Below are 14,010 nucleotides of genomic sequence, written 5' to 3'. Positions count from 1 at the left end.
TCCTATTATTTAGCAAAATGTCCTATGTCCTGAAAAATCTTTGCGGGGACACTCAAACGTGCCGCCTTTTTCGTAACGACACTTTGTCTATGTATTTTACGCAGCGTGATGTCTGGGTTTGTAGTTAGCAGGTAGAATGTTGTTCAAATATACTGTAGGTATATTATAAGCTTGGAAGCGGGACTTTTAGCACGCAGAAATAAACAATGATGGTGTTGTGAAAAGTGGTGTAAACTATTTGCCTACTCCAAAAATTAAAACCTCAACATTCACAACAATTCAACTCGTAGGATTTTGTCAGGCAATTCCTGTGTCAAATGTAGCTGTGGACCATGTTTTGTCGCTGGTGAACGGTCTATGGCCAAATTATAAAACCCGAATGAAACAATCACGGTCTTGGCCTTTGTCAAAACACATTTTAGCGGAGATGACAACTTTCAGGGATGGTTGTCCGTAGTAGCAAGGACTGCTACAAATACGGGAAAGTAACGTCTGTATGACATTCAGCCCATATAGCACCAGTACTGTTACTTTTTGAAATAAAAGAAGGAGAGCGTCTTGCATTGCTCTTTGATGCATCCAATTTCTTCAAGTGTTATTTTATTTCCATTTTACACGGTAATGTCAGTTATAGCATCCTCCATGTTTAACCGAGGGGAAAAAAAACACTTGCATTTTCCACAAAATTTGTACTTGGGTAAAATTTTCGATGGTCGTCCGTATGCTGCTTTAGGTAACGCTAATTTGCTGCAAATCGTTTTTGTGTACGGCCGCTCGGATCTTAACGGTTTATACGTTCACACATCATCGTATTGTTATTTTATTCATTCACTTCACCGAAATGGATGCCTGCAGTTCACGGCATCGCTTTCAACAAACGCAAGCAACGGAAGTATATTTTAAAAAACCAATGCAGACAACTCATTACTACATTTCTATTACACATTTAAAAGTTGTATTGTATTCCGGATTCTCATGGTCACCCGCAATTGCGGCCGGATGCCTCTTTTGTTAAGAATAAATAGATCTGAAACTGAGTAGGCCTACATATCCTACAAATCTGCATTCAGCAATGAATGTTACACTCACGACCAAAGACCGCAGACAAACGTTGTTCTGGTAATTTTTTCTCGAACTATTTTCTAACAGCGAATCTCTAACGCACGAAACTACACTATTTTTTTCATGCTCGCAGGATAAATGGAGCATTTTGACCAAGGGAAAACTTTCAAAATTCTTAAGAGATTATGAGAGAAAAGACTAGGTAAACAAATGATAGGGAATCTGCAACCTAGGCGACGACCCTAAATAAAGATTAGCGGTGACTGACTGAAATTGATTGAATTCGTAAAATCCGTAATAATTTGTACCGCTTCCGCATTACCGTAATACATGCGAGAAACCCGTAGAAATTGCAGTAAACAACTATTTGATTACTTTTTGAAAAATAAAATCAATAATAATTGGTTCAAAGAAGTTCAGGATGATTTGGAAGAATTGGGTATAACTCAGCAACAAATCAAAGACAGAAAAGAGAAGAGGATTTTGAAGAACAAAAGCATGTCTCAAACTAGAAACAGTTGAACGGAAACAATATACTATATCGGACACACAAAGGGCTTCCAAGTCGGAGAGGATGAGAAAGTTCTGGGAGAAAAAGAAGAAATTAACTCAAATGTATTGATTTAAGTGCTCCAATGTAGGCGTAAAATATGTAAATAATAAATCCGTAGTAGTAGGCATCACTGTTTTAATGAAGTACAGTATAATTTATTATGTGCTCATTTTTTATTAGCAAGTCTCACAAGAAACAGCACTTCTTGATACACAAACAAAAAAGTACGTCAAAGATGCATCTACCTCTGCTGAATAAATGAAAAGGAAGTAGCAGCAGAAGTCGTTTGGGTTCATTTCAATGCAAAATACGATGATGGCTCAGTAAAAGAATTGTCGATAAATATTCCGTCTCGTTCATTTTTGTAAGTGTCCCAGGTTTCTCTCTAAACCTTTTGTTAAATGTCCCCTTTTTCATAAAATAATGAGCACCCTAAATTACGAACGTAAACTAAAAGATCGGCAGTATGTAAGGCGAGCAAAGAAAAGCTTAGAGTAAGCCTCCGTGGCTCAGGCGGCAGCGCGTCGGCCTCTCGCCGCTGGGTTCCGTGGTTCAAATCCCGGTCACTTCATGTGAGATTTGTGCTGGACAAAGCGGAGGCGGGGCAGGTTTTTCTCCGGGTACTCCGGTTTTCCCTGTCATCTTTCATTCCAGCAACACTCTCCACTATCATTTCATTTAATCTGTCAGTCATTAATCATTACCCCAGAGGAGTGCGACAGGCCTCGGCAGCTGGCACAATTCCTATCCTCGCCGCAAAATCGGGGCTTCATTCATTCCATCCCTGACCCAGTCAATGACTGGAAAACAGCTGAGAAGTTTATTTTCTCAAGACTCTCTATCAATGCAATTTATTTTAATTAAACTAAGGGGCAATGATTATCTTACTGTTTTGTCCCTTAACATGAAAATAACCGACACATTTAAGTTCAAACATTTTTTCACCATATTCCAGTTTGGAAATCAGAACGAGCTACAAGGCGATTCACGGACGGGAAAGTGTTAAGACTGGGAATATTGCAGCCACTGCGTTAATTAAGGTTCAGTCTTGGTGTTAATCTGGTGTGAAAATGGGAAACCACCTCAGCGCTGCCGAAGGTCGGGTTCAAATCCACTATATTCCGAACGAAAGCACACAGTTACTTGATTCGAATCGCGCGGCTATTTCGCTTGGCAAACTGCGTTTAATTTTCAAGAGAGTGTAGTAGCAATTTCACCCAGAAAGATTCTTCAAAATGTGCAGAATAACCGGTGCATAAAATATGAGTAATCGCTTACCTCCAATACGTCCTGGGCTGTTTGTAGGTAATCGCGTAACATGGCTTCCTGGATCGCTCGCCATTCCAGTCGTGGATCTTCCAGTTGTGTACATTCTGTAATAAAAGGTAAGAATGATGAGCAGTATTCGATAACGAACTTCTTGTGCTAAACAGGTCATTAGATATCAGAACGTTGCAATGCACAACACAGAGAACACATAATCAAAGGGAAATGGGAGTTTTACGTTCTAAGTATGTGGTTGAAAATAATGTCATGCGAATAATTTTTTAAATCCCTCCATTATGAAATAAAAATTTAAATTAACACATAACACTAATCCTTTAAAAAACTAAATGAAGGAAACATTGTAAATTGCACAAATTAAAGAAAAAATGGTGTCAGACTTCCCTTTGGAAAAAATGACCATAAATATGTGTTCAATAGATGAAGTTCAAATTGATAAGGATTAATTTATTTGCATCTAACGAATCTTTTCGAGATACATCTGTACGGAATTTGGAGTCGAAAAGGTTCGGATTTAGTGCATCGAAACTCAGGGCCTATGAAACTACCACGAATGAAATAAGCACTTATCTACAGTTTGGTGAGATGAGGCCTCTTTGATAAAAGAGCCAGCCTTCTATAATACGTCTCTCAGTACATCCATCACTACTTCAAATCACGGCCTGCAGTGGTTGAAAGGTATCATCGTGTCATATATTTTGTGTCCTTAATTTCTTTACGCAATTTTTCAGATGACGCCCAGCCATAAAACATTTTTTTAAGACCGGACGAGTTGGCCGTGCGGTTAGGGTCGCGCAGCTGTGAGCTTGCATCCGGGAGATAGTTGGTTCGAACCCCACTGTCAGCAGCCCTGAAGATGGTTTTCCGTGGTTTCCCATTTTCACACCAGGAAAATGCTGGGGATGTACCTTAATTAAGGCCAAGGCCACTTCCTTCCCACTCCTAACCCATTCCTATTATCCCTTCGTCGCCATAAGACCTATCTGTGCCGGTGCGACGTAAAACCAATTGTAAAAAAAAAAAAATCAAAATATGCTATTCTAGAGACGTATAAATACGCGGTATCAATATGCTGAAAGGGGTTTCCAAACATTTGCTCTGCTGTCACCGGTTATATTATGCTTGTACTTTGTCCAAGTTGATGTTATATGCGAGCAAAGTTTGACAGCCTTGGTACAAATAGTTTCTTAGATATGAACTGACAAAATGAGTACGTTTCACGTCTAGGTGCCATTAATAACAGAATATGCAGAAGACGGAACTATAATTTCTACCCATACGACAGTCGAGAGCTTCATTTTCAAGGAGAAATAGTTGCATTGCATTCTATGGACGTAAGCGACATGCCACAGCCGCTTGTGTTTCCCGATAAGCTACAGGGACGATACAAACATTCCATCACGCACCATATGACATGAAAAGAATGTTATCACTCTATCATTTCCAGAACGTTGCATGTCTCTCCGCCCCCTTCATGTTTCCTACAGATCGCATTATCCCGCCGTAGGGGGATCCCAGCTCACCAATGTACCAATACCCACGCTCAAACTTACGTATATGCTTCACAGGACAACAGTCGGAAATAGGAACACATCCGTCGTAGAATACGTCAATAGTTTCGAATCGATAAGTGTGGCATTTTACAGAGGAAGGACCAATGTATCTAACAACAAGAGTATCGATCAATCATCAATGATTTGCAATTAGGACGGTCGTCCAGGTGGTAGATCCCTTTCCTTAAACGTTTTCAAAGAACTTGGAAATGTATCGAACATTTCTCTTGGTAAATTATTCTATTCCTTTACCTATTAATAAATATCTTCCCCAATATGTCTTCTTGAATTCTAACTTGTCCGGCTCCATGGCTAAGTTGTTAGCGTGCTGATCTTTGGTTACAGGGTTCCCGGGTTCGATTCGCGGCAGGGTCGGGAATTTTAATCATTAGTTAATTTCTCTGGCACTGGGGCTGGGTGTATGTGTAGTCTTCACCATAATTTCATCCTCATCACAAGGCGCAGATCGCCTACGGGCATCAAATCGAAAGACCTGCACCTGGCGAGCCGAACATGTCCTAGGATACTCCCGGCACTACAGGGCATACGCCATCTCAGCTGCCTCTGTGGATCAGTGGTAGTGTGTCGGCCTCCCGATCCCAAGACAGCGGGTTCAAACCCGGCAGAGGTAGTCGGATTTATGAAGGGCGGAAAAAAGTCCATTCGACACACCATGCGGTACGATGTCGGCATGTAAAAGATCTCTGGTGACACATTTGGTGTTTACCCGACACAATTCATTAAATCTCAGCCATGGACGCCCAAAAAAGTTTCGGTTTACTCGGCCTGGCATCTAGTAGGCCTAGAGTGAAACGGAACGTCGAAACTGACTAGCAGACAGCCAGATGGCGTCAAATTGAAACGTCTGCACACGGTAGCTGAAGCCATACGATTATTATTATCATTATTATTATTATTATTATTATTATTATTATTATTATTATTATTAATTCCACCTTCATCTTATGATCTTTCATCCTTTTAAAAGCACCACTCAAGCTTATTCCTTCACTAATGTCATTCCACACCATCTCTCCACTGACAGCTCGGAATATACCACTCGTTAATAAATAACGGTGATTAACTAAACCCATCACTGATTTATCACAATGGCTTCCTCTCTTATTAAAAGTAAACAGTAGTAGTAGTAGAAGTAGTAGTATTAAATAATCCAAAGTGTTATTTAATGATTGTTTCATCCACAGTTACAAGCAGGGTTACCAAATTATGAAACCCCAAAATGAGAAAACCCATAACGGGACTGATAAACAGGTTCTTAGGACTGTCGAATTCCGAATGAAACATTATTAGTTCAATTTCAGGATGTCAAATAGCTACATTTACATAAGAAACAAACAAAATACAACATTCAGAATCTGTGCCCCATGGCTAGAGGCATGATTTTTTCGCATTAATTTACGTTCGATTTCGCGAAAAGGAAATAATTTTTCGCGTTATTTTGCAAAATAGGGCTGGCCCCATCGCTTTAATCCTTTCCTAAAGTTATTCCTAAAAAAAATGAATTCGTGAGATTTGTGAATTATTTCTGTCAAAGGTAGATAAACAGCCGGCCCCGCGGTGTAGGGGTAGCGTGCCTGCCTCTTAACCCGGAGGCCCTGGGTTCGATTCCCGGCCAGGTCAGGGAATTTTTCCTGCATTTGAGCACTGCTTCGAGGTCCACTCAGCCTACGTGATTACAATTGAGGAACTATCTGACGGTGAGATAGCGGCCCCGGTCTACAAAGCCAAGAATAACGGCCGAGAGGATCCGTGTGCTGACCACACAACACCTCGTAATCTGTAAGCCTTAGGGTTGAGCAGCAGTCGCTTGGTAGGCCTAGTCCCTTCGGGGCTATTGTGCCATGGGAAGGGACCTGCATTTTTCGTTTTATTTTTTGGTGGAAATCGGGGTTATGTCTGAAGAATTTCGCGTTATTTTTAATCATGCTATTATCATATTTTGAAATTTTAAAGGTATATTTTCATGTAAATAAAATATTGAAGAGCAATATGTAGTTTTATTTAAAGACACACACACATTTTATCATTCAATTATCAGTGCAGAAAGGATAATATGAAAGAAACATTTTTTTCTAACTGTCAAAGGAGAACATTGCCACTTTCCTGTTGCAACGCAAGTCACTCAAAACTCCTGAGTAGCAAGAAGAGAAACGTTCACAGTCAACATTAGCACATGGTTATCACTTTGATTGGGGAGTACTACCACTAAACTCAGGATGACTGTCAAGCAAACTAATCAGAACTTTCACAATATTTATTTTTCCATCTCGCAATTTGATTGATTTGTTCTTGAAATTCACTGCACCCTTTTGCGATCACTGAATCATTCTCATTTTTAAAGAATGGATTGGACTTCAATTTTTCCACTAGTGCTGAAACATTTCTGTTAACGACTAAACACTTATGCATATAAAATTTATAAAGTTGACATACTCGCGTTATTGTCTCATTTCGTTTTATTTCGCGAAATAAATCCGTCCAATTTTCGAATTGTTAACAACGTTATGTATAGGTAACTGTTTCCCAAGCATTTTGGGGAATATTTTTTAAAAGTCGGTGTTATCGCAAACGCGAAATACGCAGGTCCCTAGCCATGGGGTTTGGTTTGTACAGGTAGATAAATAAAGAGAAGCAATATTGATAATCATTCATTATTCTTGATTAGAACTATAATATTGCCCTAATCAAGATTACATAACAAATTACCCTTTCACCCTTCATGGACATAGCTTTCACCATATATAGCCATATCATTAACGGATTTTATAGAATGGGTCTATTAATACGAAGAGATACTGCTGTCAAAATGAGAATCCTTATTCTGTCTTCTGTTTCCCTTCACACACGCGATATTGGAATACAATTTCAAGGTCGTCATTTACCATGAACTTCACTGCATTTCCGCAATTATAGCAAAATCAGTAAGTTTCGTTTTAAAGTGGCCTTGTCGCTTTAATTCGCTGTAATTCGTGAAAACAAAATCACTAATCTCTTAACCAGAATCATATGATTCGTTAAGATATTTCAAAGTCGCTGCAAAATATTTCTTGTCTCGTTTATCGTTAATGCGAAAAAAATCATGCCTCTACCCATGGGTATTTCTCACTGGACTGAAACTTATTTTGCAATTCGCATGTCTAAAATTAAATTTTACCATTGCAATTCCTTTTACGGAATCAACTGGCAATTTATTTCTCTCCTTTGTCCACCATGTTTGTATTAAAGAGAACAACCTCTCAACACAAGGGTTATGGCCTGGTACTGGAAAGAAAAACTGCCCAATTTTAAATAAATCACTAAATTGTTCTTCACTATTACACGACTATCGCAGCTATCTCTAAGCTAGTTAAAAAGATCGATATATCGATTGTAAGCAATGCAAATCGATATTTTTTGTTTTACTAGCATAACAGATCGATTGTGAGCGAATAAAAACCGCTGCAATTCAATAATCTATATCCGTGGTAGAGTGTCGGCCTCCAAGATAGCGGGTTCAAACCCGGCAGAGGTAGTTGGATTTTTGAAGGGCGGAAAAAAGTCCATTCGATACTCCATGTCGTACGATGTCGACATGTAAAAGATCTCTGGTGACACATTTGGTGTTTACCCGACAAAATTCATTAAATCTCAGCCATAGACGCCCAAGAGATCCGGTTTACTCTGTCTGCCATCTAGTGGGCCTAGATTGAAACATAACGTCGAAACTGACGAGCAGACAGACAGATGGCGTCAAATCGAAATGTCTGCACACGGTAGCTGAGGCCATACGATTATTATTATTATTATTATTATTATTATTATTATTATTATTATTATTATTATTATTATTATTATTATTATTATTATTATTATACAAAATACAACTTCTTGACGATAGGAGATGAAAACAAAAAATCAAACGATCTTACTTCGCAAAAATAAAAGATGTGGACATCAGCAGAAATCGGAAAAAGTACGCGGACGCTACACTAAACGTCGAAAATACGCATGGTAACCCTAGTCAGAAGGGTACTTTAACTATCCTTAATGTAAAAAATTGGCACATTTAACATTACAGGATAAGTGATATTATTATTATTATTATTATTATTATTATTATTATTATTATTATCAACATCATTTCTATTCATTCCTTTTAGAAACTCCCCAGACAGCTGATTATTAAAAAAAACGTACATTTAAAATTGTAATTTTTAGGCACTGACCGTATTGAAAGTTTAAATAAATGAAGAGGGTAAACTACAGCCTTGCACTCCACTACCAATACTGGTTCAGTCCGACTCCATTGCTAAATGGTTAGCGCGCTGGCCTTTGGTCCAGGAGGTCCCGGGTTCGATTCCTGACCGGGTCGGGAATTTTAACCTTCGTTGATTAATTCCGATGGCTCGGAGGCTGGGTGTAAGTGTGTGCTGTCTTTATCATTAGAATCCATCATAGGTAGGGCCCCATCATCATAGACGCGCAGGTCACCTCTACGAAGTCAGCGCGCAAGACCTGTGCCAGACCTCTTCGGAGGCCACACGCCTTTATTATTATTATTATTATTATTATTATTATTATTATTATTATTATTATTATTATTATTATTATTATTATTATTATTATTATTATTATATCGAAAACAAATATGTTTCAAGGGCCTCAGCCTGTAATAGGAGTATATTCCCCACATCATCACACCATGAAAAACAGTCTGCATAGTAGTCAACAGGTGAGGCGAAGCAACATTCTACCAAGCCTCTCGATGCTCCGAACATTCGCCATACGCAGCTGGAATTTTGCATGGAGCGCGCGAATAAACTGTACTTCTAGTCCACCAAGCCTCATCTCAATATCTGGTAACAGGGGGGAAATTCCTTGTTAGATGGAAAGTTAATTAATAATCCATGTTCAACAACAGATTCTGGGGCCGATCTCTGGACAGATGAGACTCGCAAATCAGCCGTTGGCGATTTTCATCGTAAATTCATTCGTTAACTTGTAGGACCAAGAAAGTCGTAGAAAGGACCGTATAACCATAACAATATTCCTATTATATGGACCATCCCTCGCCTTTACATGTAGGATATAACTTGTACTAGAAATTGTACGAGATATAGTCATTTATCCCAGTTACAATACCACAAAAAGGTCACAAAGTTTGTCGCAGGTACGACATCGTAACTGGTGTGAAACCTTCAATTATGTTTAATATATTTTAATTATAGTTTATTTAATGCTAAATTATCTTTTGTTAAATGTACATGACTAGTACAGGGTTTCCCTGTAAATATGTAGAATAAATTTGTATAACCTCAAATACGTATTGTGTATAAGTTTAACCTCAAAATCTATATCGTCGAAAGCGGTAGAAAATTCCATAATGTTCGTATGTTAGATTTATTGTACTATAAATTGGTATATATGAAGGGTTCTGGAAACTTACTGTACCGGTTTTATTATTATCCAGATACATGCAGAGACATTACGAATGTTGTAGATATTCCCATGTGTATTAGTAAACAGTAAACGAATGTTCGAGTACCCATTCGACTGGCTGATCGATCGATGTTTCGAGTGTGTTTCATTAGAGTGTTGTAACAAGACCGACTACATAGTCGGTCTCCGAGGCGGAGTCGGAGAATTCAAGAGAGTGCATGTTATAGTGCGCGAGTCAGTGTTGTTGATATCTGTACTTGTCAGAATCGACTTCAGGGTACTCCGCTATTGAGTCATTTGCTACTGTGTATAATTGTATGTTGTGACGTACAGTGTAAGTAAAGTAATTTATACAAGGAAGTGGACGTGTTCTCGTGTGATATTTATTTACGTAAAATAAAATCGCATTGCAGAACGATAAGTTAATAGCCAGTGAGGTTATAAAAGTAAAATTTGCGAACATACGCGAAAAAAAAGTTTGGAAAGTAGAATTACATTGATATTCAGAGATTTAAACTCATTTGTCCTCGCATGTAGACATTAGACCTGCAAAAGTTAACCTTAGAACCTTACTAAAACTGGTAGTGGTGATTATTACCGTTGTTTTAGAAGTATGACTGGCAACCATCGTCTCTTAACACTATTCAGAGAGAAAACATGGAAGAGCACTGATACTGCGGGAAAAAATGTACAGTATCTGCAAAAGAAAGTCAAGTGCCACGGAGGGCATGAAAATAAAAGGCTCCCTAGACCTTGCATACCTAATACCGTTGCGGATGGACAGAAAACAAGAGTTGACGAGGAAGGTCGGATCGGATAGGATAGGTGAAAATGAGGAGTCTGGCAAAGTAAGTGGAAGTAATGCCATAATCGGCTAGAGGCCCCGTGGTCACTAATCTATGCTAAAAAATTAACAGCCCCTGGGATCCTCTCACGACGGACAGGGGATTCCGTGAATGCATTCTACAGCTTCCGCCCATAGGGGAATTCTGAGAAACTGTCGACTCTCAGTTTGCCAAGGAGCGTCTACTGTATGATTCACCAACCATAACGCATTCGGTCCGGAAGTGAAAGCTCTACATTTAAAAAAAAAAAAAAAAATAGAGTATAGTAATTGCCAGCAAGGGCATTTTCCTTGTCACCGAACTAACAAAACACACATTAATGTAGAATACCACGCCACGGATTTTATATTTACACAAAGAAATCTTGCGTTGACATACAGCATTCCATTCACAAGAAACGTCACAGTATTAATACCATCGGAATGCAGCTTATCGGACGGAACTGATATCGGCAATAATAGATTGAAGCAAAGTGAAGTACTCCTGTTATCTGGAGTGTCTGCTTGTTTTTAAATTCCACGGTTATCTGTCTGTCTGTCGAGTATATGGCTCCTAAACGGTGTGTGCCCTCAGCAGCTAGGCATATCCTCCTGAAGGAACATCGGGCTACTTACTAGTTCGTGCCCTTACCATAACTTAAATCCCGGATGGCTCGCAATTAGGGTGACGTTGGTGGCGACCATAATCTACTTACCGACGTAGCTCATCTTCTCTTCGTGATGTTGTTCAATTTTATTCTTTTTTTTTTTCGTTCCTTATACATTTTCATCATCACTAACCTGACTTTCTCATTCTTCACGATACTGTGGTGCGCATCATAGAAATGGACATTAATGGACTGTAGGAAGCCCTTATACACCTACGGTACTGTATACGTCAGGCATACATAAGAAATTACCGCAAATGAGTCATGGGAACATGAAGGTGCAGGTTTTGCAGACCTCTTAAGTAGTAATAGTAGTGAAAGTAGTGCCAGATTAAGCTGGGGTTCCTTGTTCGTCACACCACTCACACCACGTTCAGGAAATTGGTAGACGTTGGGGAGGGTCGGGTGTAAAACAGTGGTTATAATTTGCTAGATTCGAAAAAATGTAAAAACAATCTTAAAAGTGAAAACTACCGTACCGTTAGTTTACTATCATTTACAGACGAATGGAGAAATAAACCGAAGTCCAATTGGGGACTTCCGAAGAAATGTACAGTAGAAACACGCGAAGCTATGCTAACGACTCTTATGTCCGATCTTACACGATAAGCCCACCCGGTGGCGATCATCGTTCAAGTGTTAAGTATTTATGGTATTTTTGGTATTTATGGTTTTACACCGTGGTTAGCTGGTTCGAGTCCTGTTGGTGGAAAAAAGTCAGCATCAGAATGTTGACCGAGAGGGTGGTGGTGTACAATTGCAAGCCAAAAGCCTGGGCTCAGTTTCAAACCAATCTCGCAGTGCTCATAAGGAGTGAGGGCATATGACGCTTTAGTCCGTTGGATGGGGACGTTAAGGTGGTAGTGGTGATTTTTGTTTTAAGAGGAAGTACAACTAGGCAATGATCCTCTATTAACATTAATGAGAGAGAAAAAAGAAAAGGAGCAGACACTTCGAAAGATGAAGGGATCGGTCAAAGAACGATAAGGGCCACGAAGGCGTGAAAACGAAAGACTCCCTAGGCCTGGGAAACCTAATACTGTCGGGGTCGGATAAGAACAAGCTTACGAAGGGAGATCAGATAGCATAGATGAAAATGAGGAGCAATGCCAGGACTCAGCTAAAGGCCCCGTGGTCACCAACCTATGCTCCACGAGTTAAGAGCCACTGGGACCCCTTTTAGTCGCCTCTTACGACAGGCAGGGGATACCGTGGGTTTTATTCTACTGCTCCCACCCACAGGGGGATGGGTACGTTGACCCTTAAACAGACTCCTTGGTGTTACTCGACAGTAGGCTATGCGCCGCCACCAGGCTTCACCCTCTCCAGAGCTCATTATATCACACACACACAGACCTACACGCGCGCGTTTAGGTCGCCTATGAGCGTCTACTAGAAAGCCTTGCACCAGGCCTCACCGGAGGCCACACATCATCATCATCATCATTATCATAATCATCATCATAATCTCACAACATCGAATTAAGAAGGGCAAGCCCGCGTACAAGGCATTTGTAGATGTAGGAAAGATATTTGATAACGCTGATTGGACCAAGTTATTTGAGCAATCGGGGCCAAACACGAAGAAAGAAGGGTTATCTGCAATCAGTCTACAGCGATAAGAATCGAGGCCTACGAGAAAGAAGCAGCTATCCATAAATGACTGAGGCAAGGCTGCAGTTTGCCAATTTGTATGAGGAAATACTGAAGGAAATCTAAAACGAAGTTGAAAAGGGAATCCGTTGTGCATCTTTTTTGCTAGTGATTTAACGCAGAACCAACACATCAAATGTTTCCAGCGCCGCAGGATGGGACAGGGCTAAGATTGGGAAGATAGCGGCCATGGCCTTAACGGTACAGCCCCAGCCTTTGTCCGGTGTGAGAATTAGAAACCACAGCAAACCATATTTATGGCTGACGACGGAGAGATTCAGTGCAATAAAGGGGGCCAAATATCTGATTGAGTAAGACAGGCACTTATCTTGCTTCCGGTGACTGGTTACTCCGTATAATAATTACAGAATTAAAGTAAATATCGAGTACATTACTGTAGTATCAATTGACAATGTTCTTCGATGCATTTTTTTAAATTACAGCCAGTGGAATCTTTACATACAATACATTCACAGTGAAACAAAGTTCATTGAAATAATTGAAAACTTACACAGATGTATAAAAAAGTGTTATTTTTTTAGCCAGCAGCTATCTACTAACTGAAGCAGAGGAGAGGCCTCAGATAAGAGAAAAATCAAAATAAACACTCACTGCTAACTGTGAAGTAAATACGTAACCTGTTCATTTTCATGCTTAAAAAATTATGTACTGCCATTTGTGGAGCAAATATGGTTTTAGATCAGGGAACGTATAAGTTTCCAAGATATTTTTACTGTCTTTTATTTGTAATTTCTTCCCCTTTCTTACTCTTGACGTCATATAAACCGTGCAGGTCCGGGAGTTCGCCATTTGAAGACCCCTGCCATATACCACTAGAAGTTGAATTCACCAACCTTCTCTTTTCGGAAATTTAAACACAATTGTAACTGTAACATCGACGATATCTGCATCGTGTATGGATATCTACCCCTTAGTCCCGTTTCTTGATAGGCTACGGAGTCGGGGATGAGTTGA

At 39.7% G+C, this 14,010-nt stretch overlaps 1 protein-coding gene across 1 annotated transcript in view; it reads right to left on the bottom strand.

Annotated features, from left to right (window-relative positions):
* The window catches only part of kibra (WW and C2 domain containing protein kibra), a 153,765-nt gene that overhangs the window by 76,653 nt on the left and 63,102 nt on the right, over positions 1-14,010 (bottom strand). The window contains exon 3 of the mRNA XM_067143611.2: positions 2,894-2,988. Within this exon, the coding sequence (XP_066999712.2) occupies positions 2,894-2,988 (95 nt within the window). The remainder of the gene's footprint in view (positions 1-2,893; positions 2,989-14,010) is intronic.

The sequence above is a fragment of the Anabrus simplex genome, chromosome 3 (assembly GCF_040414725.1).
Source record: "Anabrus simplex isolate iqAnaSimp1 chromosome 3, ASM4041472v1, whole genome shotgun sequence".
NCBI lineage: Eukaryota > Metazoa > Arthropoda > Insecta > Orthoptera > Tettigoniidae > Anabrus > Anabrus simplex.
This window is presented reverse-complemented; position numbering and strand designations above follow the sequence as displayed.